The sequence below is a fragment of the Hermetia illucens genome, chromosome 6, assembly GCF_905115235.1.
Source record: "Hermetia illucens chromosome 6, iHerIll2.2.curated.20191125, whole genome shotgun sequence".
Classification (NCBI taxonomy): domain Eukaryota; kingdom Metazoa; phylum Arthropoda; class Insecta; order Diptera; family Stratiomyidae; genus Hermetia; species Hermetia illucens.
The window spans coordinates 35,581,364-35,604,015 of record NC_051854.1 but is presented as its reverse complement, the minus strand read 5'-3'; the positions used below and the strand labels follow the sequence as shown (position 1 = coordinate 35,604,015).

Below are 22,652 nucleotides of genomic sequence, written 5' to 3'. Positions count from 1 at the left end.
ACTCTCCCGCAACAGAAGCAACCCCTTTTTACACAGAATAGTGACATGTGATGAAAAGTGGATATTATACGACAGTCGTCGCCGATTAGCGCAATGGCTAGATATGCCGAAACCGAGCCTCCTCCATGGTCTACAGCTGGAGTTATCCACTATTCTTTTTTGGCACCTGGAGAAACGATAAATGCACAGAAATACTGTGTCCAACTCGAGGAAATGCACCAAAAATTGAGTATTCAACGGCCGAGATTGGTCAACAGAGATGGTGTGATACTCCTTCACGGCAATGCACGACCTCATGTATCCAGAACAAGGGTTCAAAAATTGAACGAATTGCAGTATGAGACTCTGCCTCATCCATCATATTCACCAGACCTTTCGCCAACCGACTACCACTTTTTTAAGCATTTGGATCATTTTTTTGGCGGAAATACAATTTCGGAACAAAGAGGCTGTCAAAATTGCCTTCGACGAATTTATCAACACCCGACAGTTGGACTTCTACGAAACTGGCATACATGCTCTTGAATCTCGTTGGGAGAAGTATTTTGAATGGGATGGCACCTATTTTGATTAAATAAATAGATTTTTGTAAGCTTTACAGTCGTTTTAAATTTTAGTACCAAAACGGCCATTTCATTTGCAACAACCTAATATTTCATTTTTAAATCTTTCAATTCGGAAATTAAAAAAAAAATCGCGTTTGCATTGATTTTTTACCCAATAACTTCATTGAAAACCACATTACCAATCAATACAGCTGCATAGAACACTATGCGAAAATACGAGATAAACGAATGAAAAAATATGTAATTATGTTTGTTCTCACATTTTTCACCTTAACGAGTTGTAGTATTTTTGCAAACGTTGATTTATTTTGATTTTATTATATATTTCAGTGGCACAAGATTACCTTTTAAAAGTGGCGAACTCCGATCCAACTTAACATGCTTTCTTTCCTCCAAAATAGGTGTTGTCTCTTCTGAAGTCAAACTATTAAATCGGCCATTGTCATCTCTGCTCATGGTTGGACTATCTACGAAACTCAACGAACTGCATTCCTCTGACGTTGGAGAGACTAGCGGAGTAAGTGTTGTAGGTGTTACAGACCCAGGTCTGAAAAATTGCTCCAGGCCTTCACCAATTTCCTTGGTAGCAGGATCGTTAAAAACATTTCGTGATGGAGCTCGAGTTTTTGCCCGTTTTGGACGACCTTTAACTAAATGTTGTAATTGAAACGACGCACTAGGAAGCTCAGTTATAGAATCACAGCATTCATCTTCGCGTTTATCATGCGATGTGTTCGAACTCCGTCTCGAAGAAGGCGATTCAAGAAGATCAGGGATGTGACCTAGACTTAAATTCTCTACCACGGATTGTGGCCGTATTTTGCGAGCAATTGATCGTCTTTTTGATGGTAGCAAGGGTGTTGCCTGTAGGAAAAGCAAGAAAATCCACTTAATAAATAAATGCAGTAATCCTTTCATTTTTATTTTTACCAAATACCGTACGTAAATACGAGTATATTGTGATGAGAATAATGAAATCGTTTCTTAAGGAAAAACAACTACTCTTATTTATTTTACAAAAAAAAAAAAAAATTAAGAATCTACAATTTGAAATCCAATTTTGGGAATTTACTTACAAGGTTTAGATATTCCAATTTCTGTAACAAACGGGTGATGAGCATGATTGGAAGACACAAAACATATGATTTATGAGGTATGTTATTATTTTTACTAGCCCAAAGATAAAATTTCATTTGACTGTTAAAATGGTATGAACTAAAAATTTACAAACGATGTTGAGGTACAACGTGAAAATGAAGCATGATTATAAGGCCCCATATGGATAATGATAAAAAGAAAATAATTACTACAATCTATGGAATGTAAACAAATTTAAAGCAAAAATTTACAGCAAATCAAAAATCTACTTTTTCCCGATTTTCAAGGAAAGCAACTTACTGAGATTACCAAGCAAATAATAATGCTAATACAAGAATTGACTAATTTTGAAGCAAAATATGTGCTAACAAATACCACCAATATGAACTGACCAAAGTGTAAAATTTAATTTTTCAAAAACTTCGTTTTTATCCAAGCAACTTACTGTTGGTGAATCAAGTCCAAGCTTTGGAAGATTTAGACCTCGGGAGCTTGAGATTAATCCATCAGAATCCTGAAAATAAAATATAATGTATGTTTGCGAAACACCAGATATTGTATAATGTTTTCATAGTTAGTAGTTAGTAGTTCAACCGAACTAAGATCAATAAAAACATTAAAAATTTTTGAATTTAGAAGAATAGGCACTTTCAATATTATGGAAATAATTGCTTCTTGAAAGCGATTCAATGCAATCTAGGAAAGTTTCTGTATGTGGACGCAACGGATGAAACTCGGAACAATACTGGTAAATACATTCAGAAACGCTTTCGATATGGTTGCGTTATTCCGGTCGCCTTCAAACTTGGTTACGTTATTCCGGTCGCTTTTTCTTTTTTTTTAGCCTTTTTCCCGTTCACAAGCGTGATCGGTTGCACCACTTTGTTCAATCAAAGCCCTAATCTGGATGCAGCCGCGAGGCTTTCAAATCACCATCCGGGATATCACACCGCCGTTGTGTGTGTGACCCTTTTGGTCGTTTACCATTAACTTCGATGACCAGACCAATTTTGGAAAATGAATTTTAGTTAGCGTGAATTACATCGAAGACTCTCACAATTGTGGAAAGCCACTTCATCCTGGTTGTGTTAGTGCGTGAAGCAATTTCACAACGCAGTTCTCTATTGGCTGATAGCATTGAGCCGAGATATTTAAATCACTCAGTTCTGGACAGATCATTACCATTGCCAGTAATAGTGCCTCTTTCATGAGAATCGATGGTCAAAAATTCAGTTTTCTTCAGATTAAACCCGAGACCGTGATGCATGAGGCAATCAGCCCATTTTTGGACAAATCGCTCGAGATCATTTTGGCAATTAGACGCTAGGAAAACATCACCTGCACAAAGCAGTGTATAGGGCGCTGCACGTTGAACGTTCCGTATGACAGTATCCATAACAAGAACGAAGAGGAATGATGAGAGGGTGGTTCCTTGATGAACACCAACAGAGACACGAACCGATCTTCATAGACCGGCCACACTCCGAACTTTCTTTTTCGGATCCTGGTAGAGCAATTGATCCCAGTGCACGAGTTCTTCTGGCACTAACTGTTGTTGTAGAGCATACCAGATGAGTTCGTGTGGCACATGGTCAAACGATTTCTCTAGATGCAGAAATGCAATGTAAAGTGGGCGATGCTTCTCACGATGTTTCTCCATGACTAACAGCACAGAGTGAATTCGCTCAGTAGTTCCGCAGTTCATCACAAACCCGATTTTATTCATGGTCAAAAATGCGTTCAAAAACCTTCATGGCATGGTAACCGAATCGGATGATAATTTCAACATTCTGCTGGACTACCTTTCTTTTTCCATATTGGAACTGTGGTACCTTCTTGTCAGTCAGCTGTTCTACCTTCCTGAATAACCCGATTGAAGATGCGATGTCGTCAGGTTCTGTTGCTTTCCCCAATTTCATTCGTTTTATTGATCCCTCGACTTCAATCGCGCTGCCAGATGGAATTGCTCCAAATGTCAGCAATGCTTGCGGAAGTGGAGGATCAACAAATGCTTCAGTTGAAATCACAATTCCAAAGCTAAGTATCTCGGTAGATGAACCGCTTACCTGGCTTGGTGACCGCGAGGATTACATACACCCGTTTTGTGCATGATGTCTTTAACTTGATTCTACGGTTCTTCCACATTCGTAATAGTTGGTAATCGCGTAAGTAAGATCATTTCTTATTTCTTCTCACGAAATTGCTACCAAATAATAATCGGTGTCTTGATTCGCAAGACAGCAATCAACGGTCGATGTTGAGGTGCGATGGTCTCATAGGGAACGGCTCTGGATTCAGTGACGGTGATAAAATGTCGGCATCTTATGAAAATATAAAATGCAGGAAGATGAGACAATCGTCTGATAAATCATGTATTCATAATAATAGTTATACTCGTCACATCTAGAAGTGGTCAGAAGGCATCTTTCTCTGCATCAGGTCGACCTATCTGTGGCGCATTCTATGCCGCAGCTTTTGACACCAGACCATTGGGTTTCCTGTAGAGCGCAGATATCAATGCGCCTTTTCGAAAGGCTCTTGCGAGTTCCTCGGTCTTTCCAGTGAGGGTGTCAACATGCAGACACGTATTTGATTTGCTCGGGCTAATTTGCTTACGTCCTCAGGTCGAACCCTTGCCCATTTCTCGACAGGACCGGAACCCGTCCTGCCGCACCGAATGAGCTGAACGACCTAGCATTTTTCCGAGGCTTATAACTCAACACGATCATTTTGTTTTTAAATCAATCATTGGATGCATTTGCTTGGTCGGTCTGTCGCGGGACCTGCGGCCAAGAGAGATTAGGTAGAATTCAGCATAGTGGAATAACTCAAGCTAAACTTTATTTATCTATTGTTTTACTGAGGATAGTATAAAGTACGTTGCCTCAAATCTTCCTTTACCTGTGCTTAGGATCAGCATTATTATTCATGTCGCCTTTCTTCAAAATTGGGTAAATCATAGTTTTTCAAAAATGCTGATGTTTTTTCGTGATCTATTAAATTTTCGAATAGCTAATCTTCTCATTCTTTAGCCTTTGCCCCGTTCAGTAGCGTTAATGACCCATCTGGATCGAGTTCACCACTTCTCCCGGTCGTAAGCTAGATCCGGGTAGCGCCCAACGTTTTTCAAATTATAGTTTAGTGTATCAAACCACCACTGCTTCGGTCAATATTCAATGTACACACATTCAATCCTTCCTTGGAAAAGGAAAATGTAGATAAGATATGATGATACGATTTTGGAGATAACAACTCGCCTTCAACTGATCAACAAAGTAAGTAAAATCAATTCCGAAGTTAGCATGATTGTCTCACTTTCCTTAGGTGTTACTTTTGTATCTACTTGCAGAGATGGTGACCTTCGAACTGCACTGCAAAAAAAAATCAATCAACTGCTGCCGATTCTGTCAATATACTATCCATTGATTGTTAAATCAAGGTAAAGGCCATGAAAGAGACTTGAGAATTCCCGACCTCGCAATGATAATAATTTAAATAATGCTTGCTCGTAAGAAATCTCGCCAACAGAAAGCATGTTGTTTTCTGTTTAATAGATCACAAAAAATGCAATTTTCACCCCATCCAAGGGGTACGCATATCTACAATCCCCACAATGCCCTTTTTCTTCAACTTGGTTGCATATTCGTCTTGACTACCGAGAAGAAACTTTTGTTAAGCCTGTCATGTGTAACTGTTCTATTGTACACTGGAAGCAGTGGAATTTGTATCGAGATTGAATGTCGGATACCAGTCGACATAGGTGTGAATAAGTACCTGAGTAAAAGCAGGGTAATAATCACGGACGAGCACTGTACTGATCACGTTGCATCCTAGAGTGCGCTTTAGGGTACCGTTACGGTCTTGAAAAAAGTGTTTTAACTCACTTCAAGGTTCAAATCCAATTAGACTGTCGCGCCAACCGTTTTTATTATTATTTAAGTTCTTGGTCATTTCTAACAACTCATATGATGCATGCACCATACCATTTCGGGATGATGAAGTAACTAAGGAAAATGAGTGAGGAAGTATTACATTTCGAACATTCAACTTCCACTGAATGGTTAAGTAGTCTATAGATGCAATGAGAAGCTTTCTTATTAATGTCTATTTTGCCATCAGCCTCAGTTTAAGAATATTAAACTTTCCCACTTACATGACTAGATCGGCTCCGCACAATATCCGGTGTTTGAGGTTCATCTAAAACACTTGGAGAGTCAGAAATTGCAAGACCACGTTTATATCGCGTCAATGCATCAACCACTTCGTCTGTCGCGCGATCAGAAATCGTAGCAGCTGCTGATTGTTCAATATCACTAAAAAAGAAATAAATTTAATTGAACCACAACCATAAAAAACTTGCACATGAACAGCATCTCAGCTGATTAATTTCTGTCAAACACAATTATTACTTGGAAATTAACCGTGTAGCCCGGTAACTTTTTCTATTGTAGTCGCAACAACAGCAGCAACACGACCAGCAGTTGCTGCACAATAATTTTCTAATGTAATTCATACGCAATAATAATTTGTTCTAGTTACACAAAACGAATCCGCAGCCACCACTGACTGCTCTAAATTTATTCTGTGACAAAATGGCAAAAGTGACTTCGCGTAATCTTATCAGTGGAAACGCCGTTTGCATGTTATCACACTAGATCGATTATGTGACTATGAAGTAAACTAAACAAACTCAAATAATGCATATGAGCAAGATAATATTATACTCGTACACTGCAAGTGAATAATATTTCTACACTAAATAAGTCAAGTAGTGTGCAAAATGTTCATGAAAATCTGAGCTGGTATCTTCCAACTTTGGATAACCGATGTGAACAACATTTTGCGCTTTGGAGCTAGCACCTTCTAGTTCTCTCAAATTTCGAATAAGTATGAACAAATTTAAATTTCATAAAGAAGCATACAGTGACGACAGAAATTAATCGCTTAAGATGACTCATGCATATCTCTACAAATGGAAAACTTACTTGATTTTATTCATCATTTCACCGCCAGCATTGTTGATCAAACACAACTGCAGAAACTCATCCGAGATCACAAGCCGCTCATTCAGCACTTTCCGCAGGTCGTTAATAACATTTTGATTGCCTAGCGCTTTCGGACATTGCTCAATCCCTGTTCGAATCATTGTTTCGATGGTGTCTTCAAGGTAATCTCGAACTGTCTGGCTTAGGTCCGCTGCGACTTTATTAAGTTTTATTTCAATTGGGTGCGGATCACATCGAACTGCCTCTTGTAGTTTCGGCATCAATTGTTTGCAATTCTCCGCATCTTCGATAAGACGCTGCACAGCTGAAGAATCACTACCACGTGCCAACGACATAGTTTCTTGTGTTTCGCTCACAAGCTTATCTACTAGTTGGTGTGTCGACGACAGCATGAAACCATGTTGCAGTCGAAATCCTTGTCCGTTTGTGCGTTTCAGGCCAGATCCATTTCGTTGCAAAATTTCTTGCATTCTGCGCATAATTGTGTCAGTTCTTTCTGGATGACTTTTGAGACACGGAGCAATATCGAAAATAGGAAAGGGAATGTATCGTACAGACAAATTGTTTTCCAATGCGTAAACTATATCCGAATATCCTTGAAGTGTAATATTGTTTCGATCTAGTAAAATTACTCTTAACTTATTGTTTATTTGAAGAGCTTTAGCTAGAAGGCGAGCTCCAACATCTCCCATGTAATTGCCGCTTATATCTGTTAAAGGAAGGCAGTGAAAAATATTGATGACGATAGAGTTGTTTCATAGAGAAAAATAATTATCATACTGAAATAAAAACATGTACGTTGGCTGGGACATTAGTAAAGAAGAACACATTTTGAGAAGAAAAAGTTCCTAGATAAGCATGCATGTAGTTGAGCCCACAACAATAAATAAGATTCTCAGAACAAGGGGATTTGTTGCTAATGTCGTCAGCATCTCTCATTGCAAAAGACACCTTGATTACTCAGTTGGCATCTGTTTGCTCTCTCATCAAACCCACAGTCTTAACCACATAACTCAACCAAGACAGTATGCACTATCAACAACATTTTTCATATGTATCTACACTCTGGAGCAGAATATTGAAGACAGCAACAATTTCCCTATTTGAATAGCCATGATTTTTCACCGAGTCCAAACTCGACGTATGAAGATCGCGAAATTCACATTTAAAAACTGTCTAAAGCCTGTCATCGTATTACACGGATCGTGCTTTTTTTGCTGTGTTTGGTTATTTTCTCAGTAGTGTGTGCCTTTTCTCTTGGTCTCTTCGGTTTGTTTCCATTCATGCTTTAGTCTCAAATTGAGGTGAATTATTAAAGATGTTTCTTATTCGTGCATAAACTCCGAAGGACACATGTTAACTAACAAATATAAACGCAGGTTCGACATTTTTGCTTGTAGCCTGCCGAAAACGATGTTTTCGTTACCCATAATTGTGATCTAACATCCCAATTAAAAATGTCACTAACGAAGGACTACGTGTGCATAAAATCTGTAGCTGTAGTTCACATCATCAGAAGGAATACTCAAGTTGTTTAAAGCTAAAAATTTTCAACAATCCAATGTCCCCTAAAAGTGGACGCAATATAGGAAAAAAGATCTTTAATTGTGATGATAAAAACAGCAATCAATTTATTCTCAGTTTGAATACTTTCAACGAAACATTAAATTTCAAAGGATCCCACAACATTATCGTTGCCTGCACCAAAAATTTCCAACTCGGCATCACGGTCATATGTTTATATTTCCTCTATCTTCGGATATTTTGGTGATTTTCACAAACAATGTTAACCGAATACGAATAAAGGGCGGGCCTTGGTCAAAAACGGATCCGGATAGCTGAGTGGTTAGAGCACAAGGCTGTCGTACGGAAGGTCGCGTTTCAAATCTCACTGGCGGCAGTAGAATTTGTATCGTGATTTGACGTCAGATACCAGTCGACTCAGCTGTGAATGAGTACCTGAGTCAAATCAGGGTAATAATCTCGGGCGAGCGCAATGCTGACCACATTGCCTCCTAGTGTACCGTTATGGTCTTGAATGAAGTGCTCTAACACACTTCAAGGCCCTGATCCAACATGGATTGTTGCGCCAACAATTATTATTATCTTGGTTAAAAACACGCAAACGCCCCTCTCGATAATAATTTTCCTTGGTGCAACAATCCAATTGGATCTGGGCTTTGCGACATGTCACAGCACTCATCCAAAATTGTAATGGTACAATAGCCGGCAAATATGGTCAGCGTTCTGCTTGCCCGTGATCATAACCCTGATTTGACTCAGGTACTCTTTCATAACTGGTATCCAACATCAAATCACAATACAAATCCCTCATGCCACCAGTAAAATTTGAACTGCCAACTTCTGCTACGACAGACCAGCGTTCCAACAACTACGATGTCCGGACAGCTCTCGATAAGTGATCAATAACTCCTGTCTAGGATGGGCACGATACACTCTCACGATTAAAGTCAGTAAGCCATCAACAGTCTAACCTTGATATCCACTCATCACCAAAAGGGCAGAATTGCGAGAAAGCCCCAAGGCTGATGTACAGGAAACTGGCTCTATGCAGTTTTCTGCACCACTCGCAATCCCATCAATTATGGCATATTCATACAAGTCAGGAATCAAGAAAGTGAACGCTTCAGGAATAAAAGTTTTGTGTTTTTATGGAAGGGACTATTAATCTTCAGTAACTGAATCCGTTTCAGGATTAACTGAAAAAATAAAATGTTGTATGTAATCAAGTACTACTTTTTGCAATCGGATGAGATCGACTTTGCTTTTAGCCACTCTGCGAGTTTAGCTAAGGTTTTTTTCTTTAATTGCTAATACTATTTAATACCATATATGTATGTACAGTCTGTTACATAAGAGCGTGGTCACTGTTAAATAATAACAATTGATTTTTCGAAAATTCGCAAATTTATTGATAATTTGGTCGTCAATACTCAATGCAAATACCTCAGTAGCAAGTCCAATCTCCTGCATTGTCAATTATGGCCTGGCATCGTCGGGGCAGACTTTCCACTAGTTTTTCTGCATATTCTACCCGAAAAGACCTCCAAATTTCCCGAATTTGTCGAGAAAGTTTATCTAAAGTTTATATAAAGTTTTTTATCGCTTGCGTCTGCGAAGCTGCATTTTCATCAGAGCCCACACATTTTCTATGGGATTTGCATCCGGTGACTGAGATGGCCAATCTAAAGTGACAACTCCGTTTTGCGCCTTTCACTCGCTACACGCTCGACTCCGATGTTTCGGATTGTTGTCCTCTTGAAGGATCCAGCTTTCATTTTTCTTGGTATACCATTGCTTAGCAGATGGTAACAAAACCTTTTGATATATTTTATTCATTTTTTCGACATTTAAATTCTCGGTAAATAAGAACAAAGTACCGAAACCTTTGTTGGAGAAGCACCCCCAAACATGGACCTTGACGGGGTGTTTAACAGTCCGTTGAAGCATCCTACTGATGGAGGTTGTCCAGGCGTGTTTGATGTTCGGAAATGCCCAGAAGGAGGATTCATCAGAAAAAATTCCGTTGCTCCAATCGCGGTCCAAGTTTTCCTTCGCCCATTCCACTCGTTTTTCAACGTGTTTTGCACTCAACATTGGTTTTCCCAAAGTACTGCGATATTTCAGTTTATTGGCAAGCAAGTGCCTGCGAATCGTTCCATAAGATATGTCAACACCTTTTGCTTTCAATTTCACAGCAGCTCCACGTAAAGTCAAAGTTGGATCTTTCGAGAACAATGCGAGAATCTCTTTTTCGTCTTTTTTTGAGACTTTGCTTGCACTTCCGCGATCAGGAAAATCATCAACGTTACCGACCTTTTTATAGCGATTTATCCACTTGCTAACGAACTGCTTCGACTTTCCCATATATTTCGCAGCAGCAGTTTGCGTTAATTTGGGTCCTTTTTCATGCAAACATAGAAAAATTGCCTCAAAGCGAGAGGCGTAAACAGCACTCATTTCGGAAAACCACTTAATTGAAGACTAAATTTGACAGAGAGCTGACTTTTTACAAAAAGCATGAAGGACTGAGGTGCCCTCTATGTCAGAAAAAGAAACAGGACGTTCTGATATTTTATCTTCGTGTAACAGTGACCACGCTCTTATGTAACAGACTGTAATTGGTAATTTGTACGTAGCTGAATAAATGAGCTTTACTTAGAGGGGTTCTAGGGTGATTATTCAGCAATTTACAGAAAACAATAGTGCACTCGCTATATATGTATATAGTCCCTCAGTATAAGAACATTGGAGTCGAATTGAATGGTGATCTGAAAGCCACGCGACTGCATCTAGATCAGTCCTTTTACAAAACAAAATGGCGCAACCGATCAAGATACGCCGACCCCGCTTCTCAATGTGACAAAAGCTGAAGAAGAAAATAGGCTTTCAGTATATCAGACTACTCACTTTAATGTGATAATAATTGGTCTTTTGGGTGGACTTATCTAGTAGATTTAAAAAATATAGAAATACTACTATTAATATCCGTACGCAAGAGTTAGAATGTGAATAATAAATTTAATGAAACACTTTCTTCGTTTATAAAGTACGCGCGTTTGGGACTGCTATTATTAGCTTTATTTGAGCACATATAAGAATGAAGTACGGTAGCACCCACGGAAATATATAGATTAAATATGCGAGAGGTGATCCAAAAGTACTGGAATTCAATATGTAAATCATCATCAACGGCGCAACAACCGGTATCCGGTATAAGCCTACCTTAATAAGGAACTTCAGCCATCCCGGTTTCGGGCCGAGGTCAGCGAATTCAATATCCCTAAAATCTGCCTAGCATACTAGCCTACGCCATCGCTCCATGTCAGGCGGAGTCTGCCTCGTCTTTTTTCCTACCATAGATATTGCTTTTATAGACTTTCCGGGCTGAATCATACTCACCAATACGGATTAAATGACTCACCCACCGCAACCTAGGGAGCCGGATTCCATCTACCAGACGGTCGTGGTATCGCCCACAACATAGCGGATCACTTTTTTCAAGGCCAGGTTAAAAAAGAATTCTTGATGGGGCATCTTCTTGTCTTAGACCGTTATTGATATTTAATGATCAGGAGAGTGATCCCGCTACTTTTATCTGGCCTCGAACATTGTTCAGGGTCAGCCTAGTCACACTTATCAATTTCGCCAGGATACCGAATTCTCTTATGGCCGTGTAGTTTTATCATATTAAGCCTTGAAGTCGATGAAAAGATGGTACAACTGATGTCCATATTCCACACAGAGAAAATCTGACCTGTTGCTGATTTGCCTGGAGTGAACCGTCTTTGGTATGGGCCAATGATGTTCTGGGCGTATGGGGCTATTCGACCTAGCAAGATAATGGAAAATATCTTATAGATGGTACTCAGCAACGTGATATCTCTATAATTGCTGCACTAGATGGTATCTCTCTTTTTATTATTTATGTTCCCTTCGCGCTCCGTAGCATATACGTCGCCCGCAGGCACCTTGTTAATGCTCAAATTTAATTTTTTTAAAAAAAAATGCAAGCAAACTGTTTTCATGTCATGCTTCTGAGATGCTGCTTTATCTCGAATCCCCGTAACGTCCTTATTAGTAACTGCAGAATTCATGAGCTTATTCCACTTGAAAGAAATTTAGTCTATATTAGCATGTTGTGATGGTTAACTTTGGGAAACCTAGCTGGAATTCTCCCTACTTTCTAAGCTGCGTGAGGCATAGGCGTGAGGTAGACAAATTAGCCACCACCAAAATTCTCAATCAAATAATAATTATTACTTGTAGCACTCTTTTCTTTTCGGTAAATTAAGGCGGACACTATACGTAACTTTATCAGAACACTGGAGCGTTTAATAATTATTATTCCCTTCCAGCCTTACATTTCATTTCCAGGAAAAAGGATGAGTTCAAACTTGAGTGAAAAGCCTGGTACAAATGAAAATAGGGAAAAGAGAAAAGCAGAACAATCTAACCAGCGAATACTACATAGTTCTCACTGTTTTAAAATAAAATCATTAAATTGAAACTGTGTCTTACCTAATTTTTGCAAACTCTGATTGCTTCCTAAGGCATTTATAAAATCGTGTATATCATTTTTCAATTTGTTATCTGACAAAATTAATTCCGTTAGAGGAAAGTCGTCCTTTTGTATCAAATTGACTAATGCGTCCATAACGGTAGGTATATGTTTCGGTTTCATACCAGTCAAACTTCGACTCATATGCAGACATCGTATCGATGGATTCTTCGAAATTGCTGTTAACACTGAAGCCAATTCAGCATCCAAATCTGGCAAAAGAACATGTATAATTACAAAAATCAAAATGAAACATATACTCACTATTGTCCCCTATATCTAAACTCTGTAATACACGTACGCCATGTATGCAGGACTCTAAAACATGAGCCCCTTGAGCACCCAATGAATTACAACTTAAATCTAAGTATAATCCGGCAGTCGATTCGTTACATGCCAGCCCAAGTAGTAAGTTCCTGTTAACGACATAATAGATGTGTTAAGAAAGTAAAATTCCAAATCACATTCGATGAAATCACTAACTTCAACGCTTCCATAGGTAGTTTGCAACCAGCAATATTTAAATGCTTTAGGCTTAATGTGCTCGTAAAAAACTGTTTGAATGACGGAGGTATTTCCTTTCCCTTTTTTGTACTAAATGAATTGTGTGAAACGTTTAAGTGTACAAGATGAGTGGAACAGCCACGTAAAAGTGCACCGAATAGCTGTAATATTCAAAAATATTATGTCGTGATTTTTTGTGTTTGTTTGCATTGTAGCACTACGTTCTGTCAATGACAACAAGACATAGTAATAGAAGCTCATTTCTTCGAATTTTAAACTATGATAGATAGAAACGGTATTCAAATTATTAACATTGCTGTAATTTATATTGGAACTATCATCATAAATCTTTTTATAAAATTTGTAAATACAATTTTATATATCGAAATATTAAACATGAGACTTTTACTACCAGAATTTAACATAAAAAATTACGTTTTCTAATGTTGTATCAGTCGCCGATAAATCCAAATATTCTAAAACGTTTGGTTGTGCCAAAAAATTATGCAAATTCTGAAAGAAAAAAAAAACATAATCGCCATGTTCTCAAATAAATAGGTTTGTTTGTATATATCATGTCCATACAGTTATATCATCCTTTAAACTATTTCCACTTAAGTCTAAATATGTTAGCGAACTAGAAATGCTTTGATTCAATGAAAGCGAATGCGACATCTGATTCACTCCTTTCGATGTTAAACCGCAATGTGAAAGTGCTAATTTGCATAATCCTTTTGATACTTTTGCTATTGGGCCAGCAAGATGTATTGCGCCTGGAACAAGTGAACAAAATTTTTAAGTAATGTATACTGCCCACACACACGGCAATATTGCTATTCTAATTTACATCGAACTATATAATAACTTAACATCATCAGAAACAAAAAAGCATATTATAACAACTTGCAAGACAGTGAAGATGTTTTAGACGTGAAATTTTTTGTTTTCAATATCAACTGGCTATCTTGAAAAGAAAATAAAGGTTTCACTTCATTGAGATAACACTGTCAAGGCAGAAAGGAGTTTCATAAAATATATTTAAAAACCAATCCTAAAATTAATGGTCAGAAATGAAGAAGTATATAATTTACATTTCTAATGCATGGTGTAAAGACAATGAACGGCGCCTCGCGGTAATGGAGATGGATGCTACATTGGACCAGTGACGTAACACGCCATGATCATATCCGAAATGAGGCTATTCGCGACCGATATGGGGTTGCACCGATCGTGGATGGTCATGTAATTCGTGCTAACGAGAATTCACTTGGTAAGATTAGTCTAAACATCGAAGTTGATGAGAAGAGGCCAGAGGCCAACGGTGGTACGATACGCTGGATGGCTTTCAGATGAAAGCTGCATCCAGAACAGGTCTTTGACGGAACAAAACGGGCAACCGATCAATACAAGCTGATCCCGCTTCTGAACGGGTCAAAGTCTGAAGAAGAAGATTTAATTTTGTTAAGAAACGACATAAAGGTTAGTATGTTTTAGCATTGTCTGGAATGAACACTCCGATCGGAATGTATAATCCTAGCAAAAACGATTCTTCAGGGCACTCAAAAAAGTTGTTCATAGCCCCGCCTCCCGGCGATCTTCGTTCAAGATAATCAAATCGTAGGTCATTGACAAAAAAACAGCAAGAATAAAGTGCCAAGAGTAGAAATCTAGGAAACAAATGCGTTAGGGAACAATAGCAGTATATATAGCCACTTAAAGAGACTTTGCATGAACGATAAAAGGATAGCGGACAGTCAAGTGAAACTTAATGAAGGAATGTAATATCGGAAGATTCATTGAATAAAAGACTTTTCGAAAATCAATATGGATGCTGTTCATCATTTCACAAATTGAAAGCATTTACCTAGAAAGTTGATAAAGTCAAAGAGGTTGGTAGCGGAGAATCTACTATTGAGAAACCATGTTGATGAGAATGCGCAACCAGGCAATGATTGGCGTGTCTTTCAATGCGCCTTACTTCGAACCCATCAGGTTCTGAGTCAATCTGAGCAAACCAAAATAATGACACCTGGCGCGAGGACATTAGTCTTCATACATTCTTTCAACGAGTTCCTAAGAAATATATTTTAGACATGTAAAGTACGAGAGTGTCTGGATAGCTGAATGGTTAAAGCTCCAAACTGGTTGTCTAAATCTCACCGGTGGCAAAAGGATTTGTATCGTCATTAGATGTTGGATATTAGTCGACTCAACTCTGAATAAGCAACTGAGTCAAATCAGGGTAGTCAATAAAAAGATTGTTGTGCCACGGATTATAATTATTATGAAATGTACCACAAATCTAGAGATCCCTTATCCCTATATATGTATTTTAAATAATATTGCCCCATGGACGAGAAGTCCGCATCGTAATATTCAGTGGTTGCCATCCAGACAAGAGCCAGTCCAAACACTAACGTTGCAGCTAATACAGGTTCGTTCATTGTGATTTATTTAAACAAAGACTCACAGTAAACGCTTGGTCGTCACCCGCTCAACTTATTGCACATTGATGGAAACAAAACCGTCAAAGTCAGGTAGAGTTCCTTATGATAGAATGACTCGAACCTCCGATGGATTCTCCAGGCAACCGATTCTCATTTAGCCAAGCCACTCCACATCATTTGCGCCAATGAAATTTTATCAGTGTTCAAGTAATTCACGGAGGTCTCATCAAGCCAATTGTAGCGAAATACCATTCATTGTTTCAAAAATTTCTAATAATGTAATTTAGGATTTAAATCGATGTTTTGTTTTTCTGACAACGGTATTCATTGCAAGAGAGTGTACCAAAGGTTCGAATTACACAGACTCCAAAATATAACATAATAAACCATACAAATTTAATATAGACCTTCAAATTCAAATATGTACTGTACAAAATGCATCATAGTATTTTATAAATATGAGTTTTTCAATCACATTAAACATAGTACAGATAACAAAAGTACCAAATTTAAGTGATGCAGAAGAATGCTTTACCATCGCCATGTCTGCACTTTTAGAAGAAAATAACTGATTTTTCTCTTAAGATCTAAGGAATCTGAAACCTTTGCAAAGTTCCTCTAGGCACATGGCAAGCATACTTCACACCATCCGCATGAATACTTTGAATATGGCAGATATCCACGAGACGTCTGAGTTTCTAATCATAATTAGAATCGTTGCTAACGTTCGGTGGGTTTCTAATGATTTTATTTTTCCCGATGTCCAGATAAATGATCCGTTCCTGATCATTATCAGAAAGCTAATAGACTCACGAGTTGGTCTGACAAAAGAACTACCATTTAATTGGGAGTATTTATTGTGTACTTAACTCCCAAAGCTTGGTAACAATGAAATAAATACCTTAATGTAAACGCAAATATCTGCTTCAATCGAAAATCATTTAGATTTGAATAATCTCAGTATTGATCACGACAACACACTGTACACTGACTCCGTTTTATTCTCCTTATCGTATGTTGGTGATTCAAAACCTTACTTCATTCAATGATGAAAGAGTCGATACCATAACTCATAAACTATCTTCACATCAAGCATTCACATTAGCAAAGAAAATACAAACATTTGTGTTTTAAAGTTAACATGATTGAAACAGAATATTAACCGTGCATTATGAATTGATGAAGTTTTGAGAGGCAATGCGATGAAACACGAAATAAATAAACCAGATTACCACTACATTACACCGGTTTGCTGGCGATCACTTTCATTTATGCCAATTGGATATGTGTTCTATATCCCAGATAAATTCTATTTCCAGTGTTCATTATGCAAACCGAGTTTTTATCAAATAAACAGGAAGTTACTAAGTGAGCAAAATATATACTTCAATGAAGAAACCACAGAGGTGTTGATCATATTGTTTTATTTTTATTTACTGCTCTCACACAAATCTCAAAAATATTGAAACGAAACGAAAAAACCATGATCGAGCAAGCTATTAAGAATGAGAGTGAACTATTAGCGAAAATTAACATTTATGGCGCAGATATTTAATACGTTAAGGATGCAATTGATAAACAAATGCAAACCTTGCACTAACTTTCCAAGTAGAGCACTTAGCGAATTTGCACCTACAAGATCATAAATGGTAAATCAAGGATGGAATTACACAATCTATTTTATTTGGGAATAGAAGAAAAGCGGTATAAGTAATTCCAATGTGCGAGTTTCACAAAACCATTACATATTTTACCAATTTTGCTGATTCATTTATTGTCATTTATTAAATGCATGCCGTGAGGCTCATTTTGATTATCATCTTAATAATTTCGAAAAAATGATTTATCCAAAATCCCAAAATCGTCAGGTCAGTATATGGACTCAGCACTAATTTTAAGCAAGAACGATTTACATAAAATTCTTATATAGGATCACCCGCTAGGTTTTTAGATTTTGGAAGTCGGCTTCAAACAGAATACCATCTACCCTCCTATTGCCGCCACCTTGTTAGAGCACATTCTCTTTTCACGATTTTGGGATTTATTCGCTTACGTTGTACAGTATACTTCGTTTATTTTATTAGTCGAAACGAGTCTTAATTTACACACGATACGTTCAATAAATGATAACGTCTAACTTCTTGCTTTTACTCTGCCTTTTATCCTTCATGGAGGATAGGAGCTTATTTTTATATAGCATTGTTACATTGCGTGAAATTAGCTTTCGTAATTTCACTGCTGTCAGTTTTTTCGCCACGATCACACTACATATGAAGACGATTATTTTGTAAGTAGGGCAAAATCATTTTTGAAAAGGAAATCTAAGATGGTTAAATCTATGCAAGTTATCTGCTACTATCTTTTCAACAGATATTTTTGTAACAAATTCTCAAATAATTTAAAGTTATGATTTCATCGTAATTTTTCCACAATCTGGTATGGTATTTTTCGATAAACAGGCATTTGAACTCTTATATTTTGACTCCTTATCTCTATGTTCTAAATAAATTTCAAAAATGAAGCCACTTTCAAATACTAGTAACCAATAATTATTAGAAATCTAGCATTGTTTTATTCCTTTTAATAACTCAGAATTAAGCACTGCCTTTTTGCATATTTTTACAGGATTTCGCGACTAGTTGTCAACATTTGGGAAAAAAAAATCACTTGGGATTGATAACAAGCCGTTACGTTTCTCATACCAATGAACTTGCCCCACTTTTCAAATAAACGACTCTAACTTTAACAAAACATTAAAAATGTTTTTTATGCGAATTTTACAGTTTTATAAAATACTGTGCCAACATGCAATATAATTTGTGCTTACCTTTATCCTCAATTAAATTATGACTTAAATCGATAGTACGAACAGCGGGGTTATTATTGGTAATCACAGATACAGCCAACTTATGAAGAAAATCAGACCTAAATATTTTACATTTATAAAAACTGATTAATATTCAATTCAAATACGTTACCTTAAGCCTAGTGCTTCTAAATGTAGTTCTTCCAGCCACATAGACCGTTTCAATACGTGTAATATTCTCTCCAATGTTTCATGCGATAGTCGCATGTGAGTTGCCTTTAGCCCACGAAAAAACGTATTATATTCCAATGCCGAAACGATAGCCATTAAATCCCTTAAAAATCGATAGATAGTCCACTTCAAATTGCCAATATTTAATTGTAAAAATTCTTACTTAGGCTCTAGGTGATCGAAATCTCTTAAGTTTAACAATCGTGTATCATGTGATAGATAAATTGTATCGATGTCCCACGCCACTTCCTCTCTGTAAGTGAAAATTATATATTAATGGACAAAAGATAATTTTATACGAGGAACCGTGGAATATTGAATGAATACTAATCAAACATCTCTTGCCATTCGCCTTAAAAAAACAGATGGAAAACGCAAATAAACGAATGAGTGAATGCACCCAGCTTGAGCATTTGAGGAGATGTCCCGGAAACAGTAAAGATGGTAGAAATTTTGTAACTGCAAAATTTGTTACAAAATGAGGGAAATTTAAACTGAAACAAGGCCATGACCGAACTTCCTGAGCATCAACTTTTCGATCTCATGTGTTGATCCAATCTTGGTGGCATTATGGAAGTTTGCCTTTGCTTATATTGTATATATGCAGGGGCAACCTCTGTTGTGCTATAAGCAGACTATCAAGTATGGCAATACCGAAATAGTGGGATAGTTTCATTGGAAATAAAATAACAAAAAAAGTAGAAACTATGTGGGTGCCTTTGTTCCACAAAAGAGTGATTAGGAAAAATTTATTTACTTGAACTTTAACGAGCGGATAGTAAGAAATTTAGGCTTTCTTCAGAGAAAAGCAGCAAACAGATGGACAATTCAGGATCATTTTCTTCAGTGCGCTTCTCCCCCAGCCACATTTGTGCATTTGTTGTTAGTTATTGACAATGGCCCATTACCTAATTTCCAATTTCCGTCGATAAACCAAAGGAAGGTTTCTAGGAAGCTTTGCTGAAGCACTGTATCTTTTAGAAGTTAAGTACAGAGGTGATTACTATGAATTATATATACATACCTATACGGAACACCATGATAATCGCACATACAACCATACTGGGTGCTAAATCCACCACATGGGCCTACATTTCGTGGATCTGAAGGCCTTAATTCGTCTGAGAATATTGGTTCGCGTTCTATCGGTTGAACGTCAATCTAAAAACAATAAAAATAAAGCATGAAATGGAAACCAGACCTGTAGACATGTAAAGTTTAACTCAAACCGAATATCGTGAATGAAGCAAAAACAACCATTGTCATTAGTGAACGACAGGATAATGTGACCTGCAAACTGATTCTGTTGGCGATATAAGATAATCTGTATTTCTACCTTCATCCTTCGACTGCATACTCTCTAAGCGATCATAGATTTAATACTTTAGATGAAGTAGAAATGGATTTCACAACTTTTTCCAAAGAATGGAAACGATGTGAAAATGAAGCTGCTAGTAGCCTCCAAAACCATTATTATATGTAGTACATATAATGATAAAGTAAATGGCAAAGTTTAAGAAAGCTCCACTGGAAAAAGTATTTGCCTATTTTTAGAGTGCATGAAGACAAGCGGAGCCTTAACGTTCAAGAGAAAAAAGTTACTGAAAATTGTAACTTAAGAATTCCTTGACGTCTACTATACCTCTAGGATATCTTAAAGGTTAATTCATCTTTGTAGAAGGTAATAAGAACTCTACAGTGTGAAAGCTTCGGCATTTTATTCTCCATAATTACCCATAATATTAGATTAGTTAATATCACACAGCAGCAACGACATTACATCTTCTAATCAATCTATTCGGAATGTTGAACTAGGGTGCTTGTTATATAGCAAATATCAAATCGAAATTTATAAAAGATATACTTAACAAAAATTTAAGTTCTAGTGAAAATTAATATTCTATTTAAGTGACTTTTTCGGTTTAAAAATCGTACCAGTAATACTTACCTTTCTTATGATGTATTTGAGCGGGACTGTAGGAAAAATCTGCTTAATTGCAGATGCCAAATCTGTGAGAATAACATCGGCATTCTGGAAAGAAAAACAAACGCAATACCACCATGAAACCATTAACTACTCCCTTTCAGTAAGTTTTCAAATCAAAAATCATTTGATACTTACTGAGCTGAAATTTCCTGCATCACCTGTTGTTGCAAATGTATATGTTCTATCATTAGTTATAATTGAAAAATGTGTTGGCTTTTTGCTTTCGACTGCTTGAATATCTAAATAATGGAAATGACTTTCAATCTGTAAACAAAAAGAAAACATAATGCCATCAGTTGTGCTTAATGGAGACAAGAAAGTTGGCATACCTTTGTGGGAACTTTGGCAATAAGGAGGTAGATTCGAACGGGCGTGAAAACCTAAAAAATGTGAACAATATTGAAAATTAGAAAATTCTAATGATAAAGAATAAAAATCATAGCTTTTAATACATTTGCCTATAATTTACGTTTCGAATGATGCAATAATAGCTTTTTCATTATTAAAGTCTAATGGGCCAAGAAATCTTTTTCCTTATTTCCACATTGTTTTTTTCGGTTCACCCAATCACATAAATTTTATGTCACAGAAATTGTTTCTACATTTGCTTTTATATAGAAGGGGTTACGAAGTTAGATAATTAAGTAATGAGACTGATTCCATAAGAACCGTATATTTAAAAATGATTCTACAACTCTGCCAATCCCTTGAAAGTAGTCCCCTTGGGCAGCTATACAGCGATTCCAGCGCGTTTTTCACTCTTTGTAACATTTTACTCGACTGGGATGTCCACGAGTACCCTCGTCACGGCCGCTTAGATGTCCGTATTTGACCCAAAATGGGTTCCTTTGACCGCCGATTTTGTTTTAGGGAACAAAAAAAGCCACAGGGTGACAGATGATATTGATCAAGCATCATGGGATCGTTTTCGACTTGTTCCAAACAGTCTTCTGCGACGGTCATTCGATGCCGCTTTTGCTCCTCAGAAAGGTTCGTTGGAACCATCTTCGCGCACAACTTTTACATCCCGAAATCGCCTGTTAAAATTTATCTGGTTCACACCTGAGCACGACTAACCGCACAATTTTAACGTACGTTTCAGAAGCTGTTTCGCCCAATCTGGCGCAAAATTTTATCGCGACGCGTTGCTCGTTTCTCCATTTTCGTGACGAGCACTACCAACACACGTCTACTCAACATGACACAACAGGCGAACTAAACAAGCAAGAGGATGCCGGAGAAGGGCAAGGAAAAGGGAATTTGAAGGTTGCAGGTTTACCACAAGCGCGGCAATAAAATCAGATTCATTACTTAATTGTCTAACCTCGTATATCTGTTTAGAGCTCTAAAAAAGTTTTATTTTGTAACGAAAAATATTATAATTGACAAGTTTTTCACAAAATAGCGGCTGTTGGACCACATCAACATACAATCTTTTTCGAAAGTTCTCTGCGGAAAACAATTAAACTCCCTTGAATCACCATCTGGAAGCATAAACAACTGTTTTCATGGTCCGCATGAGTTTAGCTAGCAAAGTACACACAATTATAATTTTAGAATTTTCTTTCCAGAATGGTAAAAGTTAGAAAATAAATTCACATTTTCGACAAACAAAATTGACTTGAATTTATTAAAAAACATTTTCATCAATTATTAAAATCGTGCATACTTTACTAGATAATCAAGCAAGAAATTACAATTGAATTGTCAAATCGATCCAATAAAAACTCTTTCGAACTCTACTGTTCATCGATGTCGAAAGCATGGTTTCGAAGAAAACGCGGAAGTTTAAAAACGCTGCAACTTTTCGAAATCATAATAATGTGGTCGGTAGATGTTTTCCAACCACACGCTGCAATCTCAACACCATGCGATTGACCTCTAGCTTCCTTATATTTCACCCAGTTTCAAAAAGTACTAATCGA

General features: G+C 37.2%; 1 protein-coding gene across 10 annotated transcripts in view; it reads right to left on the bottom strand.

Moving 5' to 3' along the window:
* Nucleotides 1-22,652, bottom strand: part of LOC119658627 (F-actin-uncapping protein LRRC16A) — a 64,356-nt gene that overhangs the window by 11,206 nt on the left and 30,498 nt on the right. For 5 of the 10 annotated variants that reach the window (XM_038066130.1, XM_038066127.1, XM_038066136.1 and 2 more), the window contains 18 exons: nucleotides 21,057-21,107; nucleotides 20,863-20,991; nucleotides 20,689-20,772; nucleotides 19,765-19,901; nucleotides 18,904-18,993; nucleotides 18,682-18,843; nucleotides 18,531-18,628; nucleotides 17,294-17,335; nucleotides 13,842-14,029; nucleotides 13,692-13,769; nucleotides 13,236-13,417; nucleotides 13,017-13,168; nucleotides 12,713-12,964; nucleotides 6,650-7,379; nucleotides 5,818-5,977; nucleotides 2,110-2,178; nucleotides 1,643-1,663; nucleotides 911-1,430 (listed from right to left, as the gene is read on the bottom strand). In XM_038066130.1, coding sequence (XP_037922058.1) covers nucleotides 911-1,430; nucleotides 1,643-1,663; nucleotides 2,110-2,178; nucleotides 5,818-5,977; nucleotides 6,650-7,379; nucleotides 12,713-12,964; nucleotides 13,017-13,168; nucleotides 13,236-13,417; nucleotides 13,692-13,769; nucleotides 13,842-14,029; nucleotides 17,294-17,335; nucleotides 18,531-18,628; nucleotides 18,682-18,843; nucleotides 18,904-18,993; nucleotides 19,765-19,901; nucleotides 20,689-20,772; nucleotides 20,863-20,991; nucleotides 21,057-21,107 — 3,145 coding nt within the window. The remainder of the gene's footprint in view (nucleotides 1-910; nucleotides 1,431-1,642; nucleotides 1,664-2,109; nucleotides 2,179-5,817; nucleotides 5,978-6,649; nucleotides 7,380-12,712; nucleotides 12,965-13,016; nucleotides 13,169-13,235; nucleotides 13,418-13,691; nucleotides 13,770-13,841; nucleotides 14,030-17,293; nucleotides 17,336-18,530; nucleotides 18,629-18,681; nucleotides 18,844-18,903; nucleotides 18,994-19,764; nucleotides 19,902-20,688; nucleotides 20,773-20,862; nucleotides 20,992-21,056; nucleotides 21,108-22,652) is intronic. The other 5 variants (XM_038066133.1, XM_038066129.1, XM_038066135.1 and 2 more) reach the window with 3 other exon arrangements.